Source organism: Aquarana catesbeiana, linkage group LG03 (genome assembly GCF_042186555.1).
Source record: "Aquarana catesbeiana isolate 2022-GZ linkage group LG03, ASM4218655v1, whole genome shotgun sequence".
Lineage (NCBI taxonomy): Eukaryota > Metazoa > Chordata > Amphibia > Anura > Ranidae > Aquarana > Aquarana catesbeiana.
This window is the reverse complement of record NC_133326.1, coordinates 621,791,548-621,810,516: the sequence shown is the minus strand read 5'-3', so window position 1 is coordinate 621,810,516 and position 18,969 is coordinate 621,791,548. Positions and strand designations below refer to the sequence as shown.

Genomic DNA, 18,969 nt, shown 5'->3' with positions numbered 1-18,969 from the left:
TGCCATAAAGGATGTGTGTGTGTGTGGGGGGGGTATTTTTTAATTATAGTTTCCGCATGTCTGTATTGTCTGTTGAATCCTGTTAAAAAGGCTACTTCCATTTTTTGGAAGAACAAAGAACAAAAAACCAAAAAATGGAAGTAGCCTTTTTAACAGGATTCAACAGACAATATAGACATGCGGAAACTATAATTAAAAAATACTGGTTTATTTTACAATCCGATAGGGTCCTCAATTCTATATTGCCTAAAAAACCCGTTTTTATTTACAGGAAAGCACCAACCCTGAGAAATAAATTGGTGCATAATGCAATAGACCCTCCAAGAGAGATAAAAATAGGAAAAGGTCTAAAAGGGTTTTATAAATGTGGAAAATGCCTACCCTGCAGATCTAGCAAAAAAACTAACAAGAAAACAACAAAGTTTAGATCAACTGCCAATGATAAAGAGTTCACTATCCGAGAACTCATTACCTGCCACAGTACCCACGTCACCTATGTATTAGAGTGCCCATGTCGGAAGCAGTACGTAGGAAGAACAACCAGAGAGCTACACGTTAGGATCAGGGAACATATTAAAAACATCAAAAAAGGGTTCAATAAACACAGTGTCTCTAGGCATTTCAGAGACTATCATAATAGGGATCCAGCACATATGACATTCTATGCAATAGACAAAATTAAAGGCCATTGGAGAGGCGACAATAAGAAAACCAAGGTTTCACAAAACGAAACCAAGTGGATATTTTTGCTGGATACCCTACAGCCTATGGGTATGAATATAGACCTTGACCTTAACTGCTTCCTGACCAACTATTAATAGTAACATCAACACTGGAAACACACAGTATCGCATGTAGCGGCTTTCCAAACAACCATAAACACCAACATCAATATGGAAGACATGTAGCACCATACACCTGGCCCCAGACGTATAATAAATCAGTTTATTCCCCACAAAACATGAAGGGAATAGATACCAAATATCTCTATTGCGAAATGTTGAAAAGTGCACCAGGGAAATTCCCAAAATTAAAAGGTCTTACATGCCTTTTAATATGAGTTTTTGGATATACATGAAAAACATGCAAATAGATACGCAAGTATTTTATAACACAGACTTAAAACCCCTCCCCCTAACATATAATTAAAACATGAAGTCACTGGCTCAGACTATAGGGAATATGGATTCCCCAATTAGAAAAAATTTCTCCTGATTTCTCCGTTTTCTCGCGCTTTTTTTCGTTTTTTCATCATTTTTTCTCCTTTTTTTCTCCATCTGTTCAATATACATATATTATTTATATAAGATAAACCTAAGTCCATTTTGGCAGAGGTTCACATTAAATAACGAACCCAGCATAGATACTTAATATATTATTTACATTTATGTTGTACATTACAGAATTAACAACCTAGCAGATTAACTAGATATGAATACATAAACATTCCCCTCCCTCTTCCCAGAACATTATAAAATATAAAAATAAAAATAAATATATGCAAGAACAATATTTTATACAGAACATATAGTATTTTAATTTTTATTTTTATTTTGATTTTGATTTTCATTTTATTTATTTTTTTGACTTTTATTTTTTGACTCTATTTTTTCAATTTTATGATGTCATGTGTAGTTATTGTTTACTATATTATAATGGTCCAGAATAGCGGCTTATATGCCGATGTTCCCTATATTAATATACTGGTTTTATGCATAGTAATAAATTTGCTATAACTTTTTTATAATATGCGGTATACCTATTACCATATACCCGTTTTTAATCAGCAAATTTGGTGTGGGATTATCTTAAAAGTGAAACTAAGGTAAATTGGCTGCAAGATAATCTTCCCTATGGTCTCCTGTGTCCACAAAAATCATAGGCAAAATGGCCGCCGGTATTCGGAGAGTATGCACACAGAGTCAATAGACATGGTCTACTGTCGGCTAAAATCTCAGGCAAAATGGCCGCCAAGTAATATACTGCCCCTTTGACACACAGGCGGACTTCGGTCTGCAGAATATAGACAAAATGGCCGCGGGAACACTTCCGGTCCGCGGAACCACAGGAAAATGGATGCCAGACGAAAATTAGCAAGGGGACACCGCACACTATATAAAGGTGGGAAGACACAGCATAGGTCACGCTCCCGTAGACGTCCTTACGACGAAACGCGTAGGGCGTGGCCTAAATCTGTGCTTCCCATTTTCATCTACTCGCCAGCGCTGAGGACTAATCGTGACTTTTTTACTATTTCGCTTGATTTGTATTGGGAAATTGTGAGTACCTATCCATTTGTCTAATAAATCTTTTAAAAAAACGTTTTTACGCTATGGGCACTCCTTCTCTCTTTTTATATGAAACATCATGATCCTGAGTCTGCCAGTGATTGCCGTACAGTGGCGCAAAACTGTAACCGCCTGATACCCCTGTAGGGGTGAAGGGATCCGGTGAGTGGCTGCACTTTCAGAACAAGGATTGTAAAGCACTGAAGGAGCACAAATATCACGTTATATGCACCAAGATATTGCACAAGATACTGCACAAGATATTAGATCAATAAGAACTTAAATGAATTTGACACAATAAGGACTTTCTTTGAACTTTGCCAGCACGTTTGCACTTTATTAGGAGTTGTTAAATAAATCTCCCACCCCTTTTCTCACCGTCACCCCTTCCTTCCCCTTTCCCCCCCCCCTCCCCCCCCCCCACACATCCTTTATGGCATTTGGAATATACATGACCTGATGTGGGATTTGAAAAGATTATTATATTTATGTATTTATAGCTTGTTCTTTTACATATACAGCTTGTTCACAATTGCAAAAAATTTTTTTCAAGGTCACCAATATTTGATACGTGCATGTTTGGTTTATATTTTGAAAAATAGCACTTATATGCCTTGCCTTGAATTAAAAATACTTAGTGTAGACAGGAAAACAAGATTTAGTCAAAGGAACAGCGCCAGACCCTCCCATTACATTAACTAATTCAGCTGTCCCCATTCAAGGTGATTGTCTGTCGGGCGGCAGCAGTTCCATTTTTACTAATAGACTTCTAATTCCTAGGCGCGGGTTCATTATTCTCTTTTTTCCATGATTTATTTAAAGGCAATATTTGTAACTACAAGAACAGACATCTAACTCCATGATCTCAATGTGAACTGACGAAGCTCTAGCTTTATACGCCATGGCATAGATATAGTCATTTAAAGAGGACCTATCAAGAAATGACATTTGTAAGAGTATGAATCACCATTCAAAGTGGTTATAAAAGTGCAGACACTCTCTCAGAGACAGGTGTGTGTGCGATTAAGTAGTATTCTTTTCAAGCATAAAATGTCACACTAGCTATGATGGCTGATATGTCTCTTGTGTGAGGTCAGGGCTAACGAACACCCTCTGAGCTACTGGAGGTAAAACTGAAATAAGAAAGCCTTTAGTTTTATTTCATGGAATCCTAACACCACTTTGTCATACAGAAGTTTATTTTTAGCATTTGATATCAGTTCTGAGAACAAGCAGGAGATTGGACAGGCTGCAATAAAGAAAAAAAAAAAATAGAATAAGCAAATAATAGTCATCCCTGAAAGTTTAGACTAAACAAGTCACATTACTACATTTGCCCAAAAAGGTGACAGATTGTCTTAAAGCGATATTAAACCTTCCTTTTTTTTCTATTACATTTAACATGTTTGTTATTTTATCAGCTTCGTGCAATGGTTTTGCACAGAGTAGCCCTGATTCTCTTCTTCTGGGGTCCCCAACTGCAACCCCACCCGCATAAAGGGAGGTGAAGGGAGGAATCATCACTCCCCACACTGCCAGGACTCTGTATTCAATGTATGTGAATGCGTGGGGGGCCGCATTCACCTGCTAATAAATGAAGATAATAATAATAATCCTAACATAGAAATAATAACAGTACAGGACTACCTCACTTTGAGTCGCTTCACTAATACAAAGACAGTTCACCCTGAGGGAGCATGTGGCTGGGGATTCGGATTTTACTGCCCCCATCCTGGCACCCAAGGGTGGCTGGCGCCAGCTCTGCCAACCAGCATGGCCTTGAGATGGGGTTTCTGTCCCTAGGGAAAATGGGGTTCCTGCCCCCAAGTGAGAAGGGGTCCCTGTCCCCAGGGGTGGGGAGAAGGGGTCCCTGTCCCCAAGCGAGAAGGGGTCCCTAATAGGGCCCCCCCCTAGTGCAGTGTCCTCTGTCCCCTACACCCCCCCCCCCCACTGTAGTGTCCTCTGTCCCCTGCACCCCACAAAAACACAGTGTGTAGGTAGAACTCCCCTACCTTACACAGGTGTACAGCAAGCAGAGATCGGCATCACAGGTCTGGATAGGGGTGGGAACTGCTGAAGTTAACTTTTTACATAAAGAGGCTGGTGATTGGTTGCTAGGATCGCCCGGTAACCAATCACCTGCTGTTTAATGAAAAAGTTAACTCCAGCAGTTCCCGCCCCCATCCAGCCCTGTGATACCAGCCGCTCCCCACTGTCCAATGAAGAGGACTGCGGAAAAAATGTCTGTGGGCCGAGTGCCCGTGAATTAATCACAGGCACCGATGGACCACACAACCGCGACCCCTGGTGTACAGAGTGATGGCCCGGGAGGGGATATCAGTGTACAGAGTGATTGCCCGGGAGGGGATATCAGTGTACAGAGTGATGGCCCGGGAGGGGATATCAGTGTACAGAGTGATGGCCCGGGAGGGGATATCAGTGTACAGAGTGATGGCCCGGGAGGGGATATCAGTGTACAGAGTGATGGCCCGGGAGGGGATATCAGTGTACAGAGTGATGGCCCGGGAGGGGATATCAGTGTACAGAGTGATGGCCTGGAGGGGATATCAGTGTACAGAGTGATTTCAGTGTACAGAGTGACAGTAGCAAGCAGTCTATGGAGCAACAGTCTGGAGATGAAAGCAGTGTGGAGAAGGACAGCCTGGAGATGAAAGCAGTGAAGAGAGAGTCTGGAAATGAAAGCAGTGTACAGAGTTGATGACCGGGTATAGGAGCCAGTGTATAGGAAAAAGGTCTGGAGACAGAAAGCAGCATGTACAATCTGCAGAAAAAAAAATAAGCAATGTGAGTGTGTAAAATAAACAGAACAGATGACAGTTCCCTGAGCTCACCTCATCATCTGCTCGTATGGACCGGAGCGCCATAAGCAGCTCAAACCGTAGTAAGTTATTGGTGCCAATTGGTGGCAGTTCAAGCAGCCGGCACAGAGCTGCCAGCTGAGACCTTTCCAGGTGCTCAAGAGTCAGTTCATCCTCAAATAGCTTGGAGAATCGCACGATTTCCTGATTGGAGGGCTGTGCTCCAGTGATCCGTACCTAAAACGAGAAGACATGTTAGTCAGGTTTATTTTGCCTATACAATACGTAACAATTCCGCATCCTATTGAAAGGCAAATCAAACCTGCTGAACATAAGATGAAAATTGCTGCTGTCCATCTCCCCCGGTCTCTGCCTTGTTCCTCCGTGCCATCTCCGAGATTGTCTCTTGAAGGAACTTAGCCATTTCCAGTTTGGCTCCGAGTTTCTTCTTGATCTTTTCCTCCTGAAAATTACCCATACCAGAAAAAGACATTCACATTAAAAGGAAATCTTCCACCACAATATTGAGAAACAGAAGATGGTACAGGTAGCAGAGAAAACTAAAGTACTGATTGGTAAATGTGGTAACCCATATCATTTATTCAACATTCACTCTGCTAAAGTCAGATCATTACAAGATGGAATTGAATTGGATGGATTACTGCAGTTAGAAATTAACACTAAGGCTGCACCCTTAGTGCACACCCGAGCGTCGCTTTTTTGTGCATGTTTCCAGTCGTTTTGCTGCGCGTTTGCATACAGTGTTTTCGCAAGTATTTTGGAGCTTTGGCATTTTTGCATTAGCCAATAGAGGAAAGTATCATCTCTTACATCATTTTGTGCTCTTCTCCAATTCAGTTTCACTCCATGACTGGGGCCTATGTTTAAAATGTTGACATCTGCAAACAAAATGGTTCCGCAGTAAGGATTGCCATGTTGTGGTTGCAGGAAAGAAAATTGCTCCATCTATGGCCAGCTTTAGACATGAATTTACTGAACATTACACTCCAGTTACAAAGTGAAATAAGATTAGAAAGGGGCACAGAAATTACAGGAATTTTGCTGTATTTGCACTTAGGCAGACTTTTATATCAAAAAGTAAAAAAATGGCAAAAAGGCTCCCTTTGAACACTTTTTTATATATATATGTATAAGGCTTATAATTTCCAAACCTCCACTGATCAAGTAAATGAAAACTCCCCTTAGATATTTTACCCATAATTTTGGACCAGCTGGAACATATTAATCTTTAAAAAACAAAACAAAAGACCACACACCAATGACATCACTTCTTTATGACATCAAAGCTTTATTCATTCAGGCACATGTCTAAATGAATAAAAATTGTTGAAAAAAAGAGATGTCATCGATGTGAAGTCTTCTAGCATTTTGTTATGAACTTTACTGGAACGTGGACAGACTCCTGTGTCCAACACCTGGCATTCTCCGTAGCGAAGGTAAAGTCTTGAGTTTGGCATCACTTCAGCCTTTAACATGACAAGATTTTTAACCAGCACTAAAAATATCACAATAATGAAGGTAAATCATTGCATTCTTCTACCAGCAATCAACAACATAGAAGAGATGTGCTACTTTTTGGGGTGAAACTCATTTTATGAGATTTATCAATTCAAACATACACTAAATTGTCAAAAGTATTGGGACACCTGCCTTTACATGAACGTTAATGGCGTCTCAGTCCGTAGGTTCAATATTGATTTGGCCCACCCTTTGGGCTTCAACTCTTCTGGGAAGGCTGTCCACAAGGTTTAGGAGCGTTGAGGTCAGGACTCTGTGCAAACCAGTCAAGTTCCTCCACCCCAAACTCGCTCTTCCATGTCTTTATGGACCTTGATTTGTGCACTGGTGCTCAGTCATGTTGAAACAGGAAGGGGCGATCACCAAACTGTTCCCACAAAGTTGGGAGCATGAAATTGTCCAAAATGTCTTGGTATGCTTATGCCTTAAGAGTTCCCTTCACTGGAACTAAGGGGCCAAGGCCAACCCCTGAACAACAACCCCACACCATAATCCCACCTCCACCAAATGATTTGGACCAGTGCACAAACAAGGTCCATAAAGACATGGATGAGCGAGTTTGGGGTGGGAGGAACTTGACTGGTCCTGACCTCAACCCGACAGAACACCTTTGGGATGAATTAGAGTGGAGACTGCGGGCCAGGCCTTCTCGTCCAACATCAGTGCCTGACCTCACAAATGTGCTTCTGGAAGAATGGTCAAACATTACCATAGACAAATATAAAGGGATTTCCAAGCTCAAACTTACCAACCAACCAGTGACCAACCGAATTGACCTGTCTAACAATATGTGTTTAAGAACAGGGGTTTAGTTGCACACATTTGCAAATACATGCATAAGCTGCAGGCCCCGCCAAGGCACCCTGTTTATTCCCATAGACACACACCTAAACCTTGTGGACAGCCTTCCCAGAAGAGTTGGAGCTGTTATAGCTGCAAAGGGTGGGCCAACTCAATATTGAACTCTATGGATTAAAACTAGGATGCCTTAACCACTTCAGCCCCAGAAGGTTTTACCCCCTTCCTGACCAGAGCACTTTTTACAATTCGGCACTGTGTCGCTTTAACTGCTAATTGCGCGGTCATGCAATGCTGTACCCAAACGAAATTTGCGTCCTTTTCTTCCCACAAATAGAGCTTTCTTTTGATGGTATTTGATCACCTCTGCCGTTTTTATTTTTTGCGCTATACAAGGAAAAAGACCGAAAATTTTGAAAAAAAATGATATTTTCTACTTTTTGTTCTAAAAAAAATCCAATAAACTCAATTTTAGTCATACATTTAGGCCAAAATGTATTCGGCCACATGTCTTTGGTAAAAAAAATGTCAATAAGTGTATATTTATTGGTTTGCGCAAAAGTTATAGCGCCTACAAACTAGGGTACATTTTCTGGAATTTACACAGCCTTTAATTTATGACTGCCTATGTCGTTTCTTGAGGTGCTAAAATGGCAGGGCAGTACAAAACCCCCACAAATGACCCCATTTTGGAAAGTAGACACCCCAAGGAAATTGCTGAGAGGCATGTTGAGCCCATTGAATATTCATTTTTTTTGTCCCAAGTGATTGAATAATGACAAAAAAAAAAAAAAATTACAAAAAGTTGTCACTAAATGATATATTGCTCACACAGGCCATGGGCATATGTGGAATTGCACCCCAAAATACATTTAGCTGCTTCTCCTGAGTACGGGGATACCACATGTGTGGGACTTTTTGGGAGCCTAGCCGCGTACGGGGCCCCGAAAACCAATCACCGCCTTCAGGATTTCTAAGGGTGTAAATTTTTGATTTCACTCTTCACTGCCTATCACAGTTTCGGAGGCCATGGAATGCCCAGGTGGCACAAACCCCCCCCAAATGACCCCATTTTGGAAAGTAGACACCCCAAGCTATTTGCTGAGAGGCATGGTGAGTATTTTGCAGCTCTCATTTGTTTTTGAAAATAAAGAAAGACGAGAAAAAACATTTTTTTTTTTTCTTTTTTTCAATTTTCAAAACTTTGTGACAAAAAGTGAGGTCTGCAAAATACTCACTATACCTCTCATCAAATAGCTTGGGGTGTCTACTTTCCAAAATGGGGTCATTTGGGGGGGTTTTTTGCCACCTGGGCATTCCATGGCCTCCGAAACTGTGATAGGCAGTGAAGAGTGAAATCAAAAATTTACGGCTTTAGAAAGCCTGAAGGCGGTGCTTGGTTTTTGGGGTCCCGTACGCGGCTAGGCTCCCAAAAAGTCCCACACATGTGGTATCCCCATACTCAGGAGAAGCAACAGAATGCATTTTGGGGTGTAATTTCACATATTCCCATGGCATGTTTGAGCAATATATCATTTAGTGACAACTTTGCACAAAAAAAAAATAAAAAAAATAAAAAATTGTCTCTTTCCCGCAACTTGTGTCACAATATAAAATATTCCATGGACTCGACATGCCTCTCAGCAAATAGCTTGGGGTGTCTACTTTCCAAAATGGGGTCATTTGGGGGGGTTTTGAACTGTCCTGGCATTTTATGCACAACATTTAGAAGCTTATGTCACACATCACCCACTCTTCTAACCACTTGAAGACAAAGCCCTTTCTGACACTTTTTGATTACATAAAAAAATAATTTTTTTTTTGCAAGAAAATTACTTTGAACCCCTAAACATTATAAATTTTATTAAAGCAAATGCCCTACAGATTAAAATGGTGGGTGTTTCATTTTTTTTTTTCACACAGTATTTGGGCAGCGATTTTTCAAACGCATTTTTTGGGGAAAAAACACACTTTTTTAAATTTTAATGCACTAAAACACACTATATTGCCCAAATGTTTGATGAAATAAAAAAGATGATCTTAGCCCGAGTGGATACCAAACATGACATGCTTTAAAACTGCGCACAAACGTGCAGTGGCGACAAACTAAATACATTTTTAAAAGCCTTTAAAAGCCTTTACAGGTTACCACTTTAGATTTACAGAGGAGGTCTACTGCTAAAATTACTGCCCTCGATCTGACGTTTGCGGTGTTACCTCACATGCATGGTGCAATTGCTGTTTACATTTGACGCCAGACCGACGCTTGCGTTCGCCTTAGCGCGAGAGCAGGGGGGACAGGGGTGCTTTTTTTTTTTTTTTTTTTTCTTTATTATTATTATTTTTTTTATCTTATTTTAAAACTGTTCCTTTCATTTTTTTTTTTTTTTTTTTTTAAATCATTTTTATTGTTATCTCAGGGAATGTAAATATCCCCTATCATAGCAATAGGTAGTGACAGGTACTCTTTTTTGAAAAAATTGGGGTCTATTAGACCCTAGATCTCTCCTCTGCCCTCAAAGCATCTGACCACACCAAGATCGGTGTGATAAAATGCTTTCCCAATTTCCCAATGGCGCTGTTTACATGCGGCGAAATCTAAGTCATAAAATGCTCGTAGCTTCCGGTTTCTTAGGCCATAGAGATGTTTGGAGCCACTCTGGTCTCTGATCAGCTCTATGGTCAGCTGGCTGAATCACCGGCTGCATTCTCAGGGTCCCTGTTGAGACAGGAGAGCAGGGGGGGGGCATTCCCTCCCACTGCTTGTAAAAGCAGTCTAGAGGCTAATTAGCCGCTAGGATTGCTTTTACATGAAAGCCAACCGCTGGCTGAAAAGAATGATACCAAGATGATACCTAAACCTGCAGGCATCATTCTGGTATAACCACTCAAAGTCGTGAATGGCGTACCTGAAGACAAAAAAATGGTTAACAATAAAGCACAGTAAACGGTAAAGTATAAAAAATTGCATACCTGAAAAGCAAACATGATAAAACATAATAACAATAAAACATTGCAGAATAGAATACAGTAAAAAAGAGCAGAACAATAGAGAGAGAATAGAGAGAGAGAGAGAACAATAAAACGACAACTATTATTTTTTATTTTATATTTTTGCTTGTGTTTTTTTTTTTTTTTACACTTTTTTTTGTAACTAACTTTTATAACTGTAAACGGTTCCAGGTTCGGGTCTCTCAAAATGCGATGGCATCTTGGGAGACCCTGTGAAAGTGCGCCTAGTCTGTGCAATGCTGTACCCTACGCTAATACTCAACTAGTGAATGGTAGCGTTCAAAACATTCACCAATGCAAAGACCAGGATTGTCAGGACAGGAGAGACAATAATAGCGGGTGTCACGCCTATATCCGCGCTTGCTGCAGACACGACATCTTTTTTGGGGGGGTTCGTTGGGTAGGGGTACTCGGGAGGACATAAAGAAAATGCCTCTCATGCAGCCGACTGCATTTGGTTGGGGATGTGAATGGGGGAAGTACGGGTGCTGCAGAAGTGGTGGGTTCCCAATTAGGATTGGCGAATGCAGCAGGAAGGGCATTATGGGCACGACGGGCCTGTGTTTGTCTTTTTGGTGGCAGCGGGACACTACTTGTGCTTGCCACCTCACCAGCTTGAACTGCACTTATGGGACTCGCCACGTCACCAAGTGTTACTGCAGTGCGGGTTTGACTACGACCGGGGTGTACTAGGCCGCTGGTGCTTGCCAGTTCACCAAAACGCTACAAAAAAAACTGTTAGCGATCGCAGGGATCAGGCCTGACTCTGCGAACGCTGCAGTTATGCGTTTAGTGTTTTGTAAGTGACAGTGATCGATCGATCGATACTGCACTTGGGTGGGCTGGGCTGGGCCGGGCGGAGGGGCAAAACGCAGGTGCTAACAGGTATCTGGGCTGATCCCGCTAACACTGCGTGTTTGGGAACCCTAAACTGCTGGGGACGCTAGTATAGATCTGATCGGATCAGATATTGATCCGTTCAGATACTATACCACTAAGGGAGGTGTACGGTGTGTGCGTGGGTGTTAGCAGTACTGGCGCTAACCTGACGCTGCCTGGGGCTGGTGCTTGCCAGTTCACCAAAACGCTACCAAGAAAACTGTTAGCGATCGCAGGGATCAGGCCTGACTCTGCGAACGCTGCAGTTATTTGTTTAGTGTTTTGTAAGTGACAGTGATCGATCGATACTGCACTTGGGTGGGCTGGGCTGGGCCGGGCGGAGGGGCAAAACGCAGGTGCTAGCAGGTATCTGGGCTGATCCCGCTAACACTGCGCTTTTGGGAACCCTAAACTGCTGGGGACGCTAGTATAGATCTGATCGGATCAGATATTGATCCGTACAGATACTATACCACTAAGGGAGGCGTATGCGTGGGTGTTAGCGGTACTGGCGCTAATCTGACGCTGCCTGGGGCGACGCATATCACCGCCGGGCGATCAGGGGGCTAAACCTTTATTCGGTAATAAACGGCGGGTGCCCTGACACTATAAAAAATAAATGAACTAACCAGCGTCACCCGTAACACTTATACGGTGATCAGTGGTGAAAGGGTTAACTAGGGGGCAATCAAGGGGTTAAAACATTTATTAGATAGTATATGGGGGTCCCTGACGCTATAAAACGCTGACGGCGAACCTAAATATTTACGTCCCTAACTAGCGTCACCAGCGACACTAATACAGCGATCAGAAAAATGATCGCTTAGTGACACTGATGACAGGGGGTGATCAAGGGGTTAAAACTTTATTAGGGGGGGTTAGGGGGGTACCCTAGACCTAAAGGGGGCTACCACTCACTGCCCTAACACTGTAACTGTCACAAACTGACACCAATCAGTAATCAGAAAAAAAAAATACTGCTTGGTGTCAGTTTGTGACGGGGGGGGGGGAAAATCGGGGTGTTTTGTGTGCCTGGCATGTTCTACTGTGTGTGTGTGTGTGTAGTGTTTTGTGCACTTACATGTCTTCTCTCCTCGGCGCTGGAACGGAAACTGCCGAGCCGAGGAGAGATGACATCACATCCTCTGCCTGTGTGAAACTACACACAGGCAGGGGAGGATTCCGATTGGCTGGGAGCGATCGCGAGGGGGGGGCCACGATCGGATGGTCTCCCCCTCGCCTCCCAACGCTCCCAGTCACAAGCCGACCGCCGCTGGCACCGGGGGGGGGGTCCGATCGGACCCCCCGCCCGCGGGAGGCAGATCACATACAGGTACGTGATTCTGCCTGCCCGTGCCATTCTGCCGACGTATATATGCGTTAGGCGGTCGGCAAGTGGTTAAAAGTTCATGTATATGTATATATGTATGTATGTATGTATGTATGTATGTATGTATGTATGTATGTATGTATGTATGTATGTATATATATATATATATATATATATATATATATATATATATATATATATATGGTGGATCTGATGGCACATCTTATACAGCCATACTTTTTGACGCTGCCTTTTAGATTGAAAGCTCATGGGCAGAGCCCCCCTAGCACTCTTGTTTTTTTGTAACTGTATCATCTCTCAAAATTTTGTAAAGTGCTGCACAAACTGTGGGCACTAAACAAAAACCGGTATTATAATATTACGTCTAGTAATTTGTTTTCTAGTACATTTGTGGATATTTTCCTGAACTCATCTGGATAACACTGCATTGGATATACTGCAGATCTAGGCAACACTCATCAGCCTCTGCTGGTCAAGAATGTACACTATTTACCCTGCATGAGGTGGCAGAACACACTAACTGCAACGTGTAGAAAAAAAAACAAAAAACACACAATTTAAGAAAAGCATTTAGGATATGGAGAAGACTTGGCACCTCTTGGTCAATGTATTTGTTGCTCAAGTCTAACTGACCTTTTTGGATTCTGTCTCGAAGGTAGAAGGCAACATCTCTGGGAAGAGCTTCAGAAAGACAGGCAGAAGAAACTCCATGAAGGGGACAATGACAAACACCAAAAACGGAACCAGTCGGAAAAGATCTGCACAAGTTCTCATCAGCTATAAAAAAACATAATCAGGGACTTTACAATTTATTATTGTTAGATTATATTAGCATATAGCAGAGATTTCTAGATTGTAAGCTCTAACGAGCAGGGCCCTCTGATCCCTCCTGTATTGATTTGTATTGTAAGTGTACTGTCTGCCCCATGTTGTAAAGCGCTGCGCAAACTGTTGGCGCTATATAAATCCTGTATAATAATAATAATAATAATAATAATAATAATAAGTAGTGACTCGCAGCAAGCAGATTAGCAAGGTGAAAGAAAGTTCCTAAATGTCTGCTACAATCTAATCCACAGTTCTGCCCTTTGCAGAACCTAGATGCTTAGCCGACTGTGAACACCACTTGATTCAAACTTTCAGGTGGCAATTGTAATTTTTCAATGAGGGCTCGTTCCTACCATACGTGCATGAAAACGAATGGGAACTAATGGGAAAACTGCACAGATTTCACTTGCAGAGACATCAGTTTACCTCATTTTCATGCACGTTGACATCAGTTTTCATGCGCGTCAGTTATGTGCCCTACTCACACCAATGTTAATGTCATGTCAGTTTTTTTTTCCCCATGCAGAAAACTGCATACACATTGCAGATTCCTGCGCAGAAAAGAAAATGTGCACAGTGTGGTGTGAACAGGGCACATAGAGAACCATTGTTTTTTCGAGCCCTTGCAGAACGTGTGCAGAAAAGCTGATGTCTCTGCACCATGGTGTGAACAAGGCCTGAAGGTTTTAAACTGCTGGTTGGGGATTTCAACTGTCAAATTCCAGAGCCTCAGTGAGCAGAAGAGGATCTGGCACTTATTTTGGAAGTAAACTCTGCAAATAATCAGCAGGGCTCCAACGATGCAACGTCCGCAAAGTCCCTCTCCAGCATCTTCCCCTTGACTGCTTCTGGGCCTCCTTGTGTGGCCAGCCAGGAATGATGCAACTCTCACAGATGTACACAGAAATTCATTCATTCCGTGGCCAGAATGTACACTAAGCAGCTTGGGGTAAATTCTATAGACGAGCAGGCAGGTAAGTTCTATTGCAGAAGAGGCTTAGCATACCTCTTCTGGAATAAAATATAAATAAATGGAGAAAAAAAAAAAAAAAAAAAAAAAAAAAGAGAAGGGGGAAGAGTCTGCCTGCTTGTAAAATAAAATACAAGTCAGCAGCTACAAATGCTGTAGCTGGTGACTTTGAACATAAAGGACATATTTACCTGTCCAGGGATCCAGCGCCGTTTTCATCTGAGCTAGTTCTTCGCCGGCCTTCAGAGCCTCGGCATCGCCATGTTTAGTATGGAAAGCCAGCTGTTACTCCTTGCGACTTCACAGCCGGCCTCCTACTGCGCTTTGTGAATGGTTCCACAGCCTCCTGGGATCTGTGACGTGTCCCAAGTGGTTGAGGACGGGGGGTGTCAACTTCCGGTGGAATTACCTAGGAGATTCCAGTGGGAGTAGGTACCTGCCAAAACTAGGTACCCGCTCCCCCCCCAAAAAAAAACAACAAAAAAATAAAAAACAAAAACCTCCAATATTGTGGGGGAGGATCCTTAAAAACTGTACTTCCCACTTAGGGTTAAGTTCCACTTTAAGTATGGTTCCACTTTAGGAGTTGACTGGCAGTTGACAGATTTAGTTTTAGCAGCGGGTGGAGCTTAAAGTAGATGTACTGTATAAGCAAAACTTTGGTTTTTTGGATACAGTAGGAATTTTGGATTTACCATCACTTTGTCTCTAGGACAATGTCATAATAATAGAGAGGAAAAAAAATCACGGAGTGGGGTCACAGACAACAATAAAAAAACAAACAAAAAAAAAAAAAAAAACCCCACCTGGCAGGAGTTTTAAACGTTCCCCACACTATCCAAAACTGCGCATACACTTTGTGTCAAGACCCTATGGGCTAAAGATTCTAGGAGCTCTGCAAGAAGCAATATATAACTCTAGACGCAGTAAGGTTCATTTTAACTATAATTACAACATAACTTTGGTTTGTACAATTAAAAAAACAAAAACAAAAAAAAACAAACACACAATGCACAACACTCTCTCTCTTCCACAGCAGATTAAAAGTGAGATGGATGTAATAGGTTGCTCTGGACCAAACAGGAGGAGTTTTGTCCTCAAAATACTTCCATATCGTGGAGTCAATTTTATTCAAATACACTTTTGAGGAACATCATAACAACCTACCCTTCTCCTTTCTCTCCTGCTCAGCACCTGCCCATGTAACAGCCTCCAAACCATTCGAGCGGCCGTTTTTGTGTCAATCCAGAGCAGTCGGAAGCCATGATAATAGTGTTTAATTTCATCCACCACCCTCTGGCCCAATGACTTGCGCACGATTTGCGGAGCTTTTTCTGGCTCTGTGGTAGGAGGTGCTAGTGTAGGAGGATCTGGCGGAGGTAAATTCTGAAGTCGTAACACAGATGTGTGGTAATTCCGGTCACATGTGGAGAGGTAGGAAAAAGAGATGGACGCCCGGCAGCTTGATATGGGAGGTAAACAGCTATTTTGGTTGAAGGATATGGAGGTGTAGAGAGGACAGCATTTCTTCTGTAGTACAAGACAGGAGACCCTGTGGATTTAAAAAGGAGACCAATTAGATTGTTTATAGCGTAGGGCTAATCAATCAGTAAGGAATATATGATCTGAAGTAGCAGAATTCAGAACGGTTTCAGAACGGTTTCTCAAATAGTCAATCACCATAGCCAGCTCCATCCCGTTCTTACAATAGCAAAGCAAAATATGGAAAATTACCATAAGGATGAAAGCAGTCTCAGATCTCCTCCCCAGGAAAATAATTGGATGTCATGCCACTGTCCACCAATAGTAAGTTACTTATTACTTATACTAAGGTTTTGGACTAGTGAATGAGTGTGGACAAGTGTAAACATACCACTGTGCCAGCATTTAACCACTTAAGGACCGAGCCTCTTTTTGAGATTTGTTGTTTACAAGTTAAAAACAGTTTTTTTGCTAGAAAATTACTTAGAACCCCCAAACATTATACATTTTTTTTCTAACACCCTAAAGAATAAAATGGCGGTCGTTGCAAAACTTTGTCACACCGTATTTTTTTAATTAAAAAATAAGACAACAGTAAAGTTAGCCCAATTTTTTTTATATTGTGAAAGATAATGTTACACCGAGTAAAGTGATACCCAACATGTCACGCTTCAAAATTGCGCCTGCTCGTGGAATGGTGACAAACTTTTACCCTTAAAAATTTCCATAGGCGACGTTTAAAAAAAAAAAAAAATCTACAGGTTACCAGTTTTGAGTTACAGAGGAGGTCTAGTGCTAGAATTAGACAACACACACTTTTTTTTCCTTATTTATTTTACCTTTTCTTTTTTATTTTTACACTGTTCTTTATAATAAAAAAAAAAAAAAAAAAATTGTGTCACTTTCATTCCTTATTATTAAGAGCTATGGGCGGAAGTGACGTTTTGATGTCGCTTCCGCCCTGCAATGTTATGGAGATGGGTGGGGGCCCATCTTCCCCTCACTCATCTCCATGTCAAGCAAGGGGAAACATCCGATCGCCTCCGCCGCTGCCGACGGCTCCAGAGCCGATAAAAGTGATCTTGCGGCGAATGTGCCGCAGAGACCACTATTAATCGGAACCCTGAACGCCGGCCGAAGCAGAGGATACCAGGGTTATGGCAGCTAGCTGCTGCCATAACAACGATATTCCTCTTCAAATTTAGGACGTATATCTATATCAACTTGCGGCGGTCCATAAGTGGTTAAAGTGGTTGTAAAGCTAGAAGTTTTTTTTTAACCTAGTCCATTGACACTTCCTGCAATTCAGTAACTTTCAGTAATTCATACGGTAGGTACAGGCAGACAGCTGTATTGAAAGTCTGCAGGAGCTTGACATTGCACCCACGATCTGCTGACTGCAGGTGCAATGTTCTGCAAGCTCATAAGAAAAATAAATAAAATGAACCTTTTTTACCTGCCAAAAAACAGAGTTACTTACCGGTAACATGCTTTTCCAGGAATCTTACAGGACAGCACCATAGAGAGACACCGGCTCCTTCCCTCTCAGGAAACACCACCTTTCAATTCAACATTTAAAATCTGAAAAAAAGTTCACTCACTCTTCTTGCTGTGGTGAACGCCACCAAAAACACTGTTTTGAGGGTGATCAACCTCAAAGTACAGGATTCCAATGGCTCAAAAGGATCCCCTGTAAGAGTCTGTAAAACTAAAGAAAGATCTCACACTGGGAAGGGGGAAATTCTAACTGGCCTCTGTCTGCCTAAGGCTCTGAAAAAATAGGATTTTTTATAACAGCTTACCTGTAAAATCCTTTTCTTTTGATGTACATCACTGGACACAGAGCCTCAGTAATTACTGATGGGTATCACTAGGTGATTGGACACTGGTCACACCCTAAACAGGAAGTTCAACCCCCTATATAATCCCTCCCCTTGGAGGGATACCTCAGTTTTGTAGTAAAGCAATATAAGTGTATTAGAAGAGGGGCGGGACCTCTGTGTCCCGTGATGTACATCAAAAGAAAAGAATTTTACAGGCAAGCGGTTATAAAAAAATCCTATTTTCTTTCTCGTACATCAGGGGACACAGAGCCTTAGTAATTACTGATGGGATGTCCCAGAGCAATGCTATCTGAGGGGAGGGGAACCACAACCAAGTAGGGTGCAATCAGACCTGAGGACCCTGTACCGCTGCCTGCAGCACACTACGCCCAAAGGCGATATCCTCATGCCTTCTCACATCCACCTGATAAAATCTGGTGAATGTATGAACTGAAGACCAGGTTGCAGCCTTGCAGATTTGAGCCATAGAGGCCCGGCGATGCACCACATCATCTGTCGAATCCATTTAGAAATGGTAGATCTTGACGCTGCCTGTCCTATATTGGGACCTTCTGGCAGCACAAACAAAACATCCATTTTGCGCACTTGAGCAGTTGCTTCCAGATAAGCTTTGACTGCTCTTACTACATCCAAAGAATGTAGGGACCTTTCTTCCGAGAACAGGGATCGGAAAAAAAGGAAGGCAGAACAATGTCTTGGTTTAGATGAAAATCTGAAACCACCTTCGGTAAAAAACTAGGATGAGGGCGTAATACCACTCTATCCTTGTGTATGATAAAAATAAGGCTCTTTACAGGAAAGAGCTGCTAATTCAGACACTTTTCTAGCAGAAGAAATGGCTACCAGAAAATTAATTTCCTTGTCAACAAGATTAAGGAAATCTGACGTATTGGTTCAGAAGGCTGTTTCTCTAAAACAGACAGAACCAAGTTCAAGTCCCAGGGGTTTAGGGGCGCCTTAACCGGAGGATTAAGACGCGTCACCCCCTGCATAAAGTTTCGGACCAAAGAATGTGAAGCAAGTGGCCGTTGAAATAATACCGATAAGGCCAAGACCTGGCCCTTGATGGTACTCAAGGCCAGCTTCATCTCTAATCCCAATTGTAGAAAATCAAGAATTCTACCTATCACATATTTTCTGGGATGCCAACCCCTGAATT

At 42.1% G+C, this 18,969-nt stretch overlaps 1 protein-coding gene across 2 annotated transcripts in view; it reads right to left on the bottom strand.

The window, feature by feature from the left end:
- Nucleotides 1-18,969, bottom strand: part of LETM2 (leucine zipper and EF-hand containing transmembrane protein 2) — a 65,713-nt gene that overhangs the window by 20,285 nt on the left and 26,459 nt on the right. For both annotated transcript variants that reach the window (XR_012243015.1, XM_073622343.1), the window contains exons 3-6: nucleotides 15,652-16,036; nucleotides 13,320-13,463; nucleotides 5,430-5,570; nucleotides 5,141-5,344 (exon numbers count right to left, since the gene is read on the bottom strand). Coding sequence is in view for 1 of the 2 variants with exons in the window: in XM_073622343.1 (XP_073478444.1) it covers nucleotides 5,141-5,344; nucleotides 5,430-5,570; nucleotides 13,320-13,463; nucleotides 15,652-16,036 (874 nt within the window). In the remaining variant the exon portion in view is untranslated. The remainder of the gene's footprint in view (nucleotides 1-5,140; nucleotides 5,345-5,429; nucleotides 5,571-13,319; nucleotides 13,464-15,651; nucleotides 16,037-18,969) is intronic.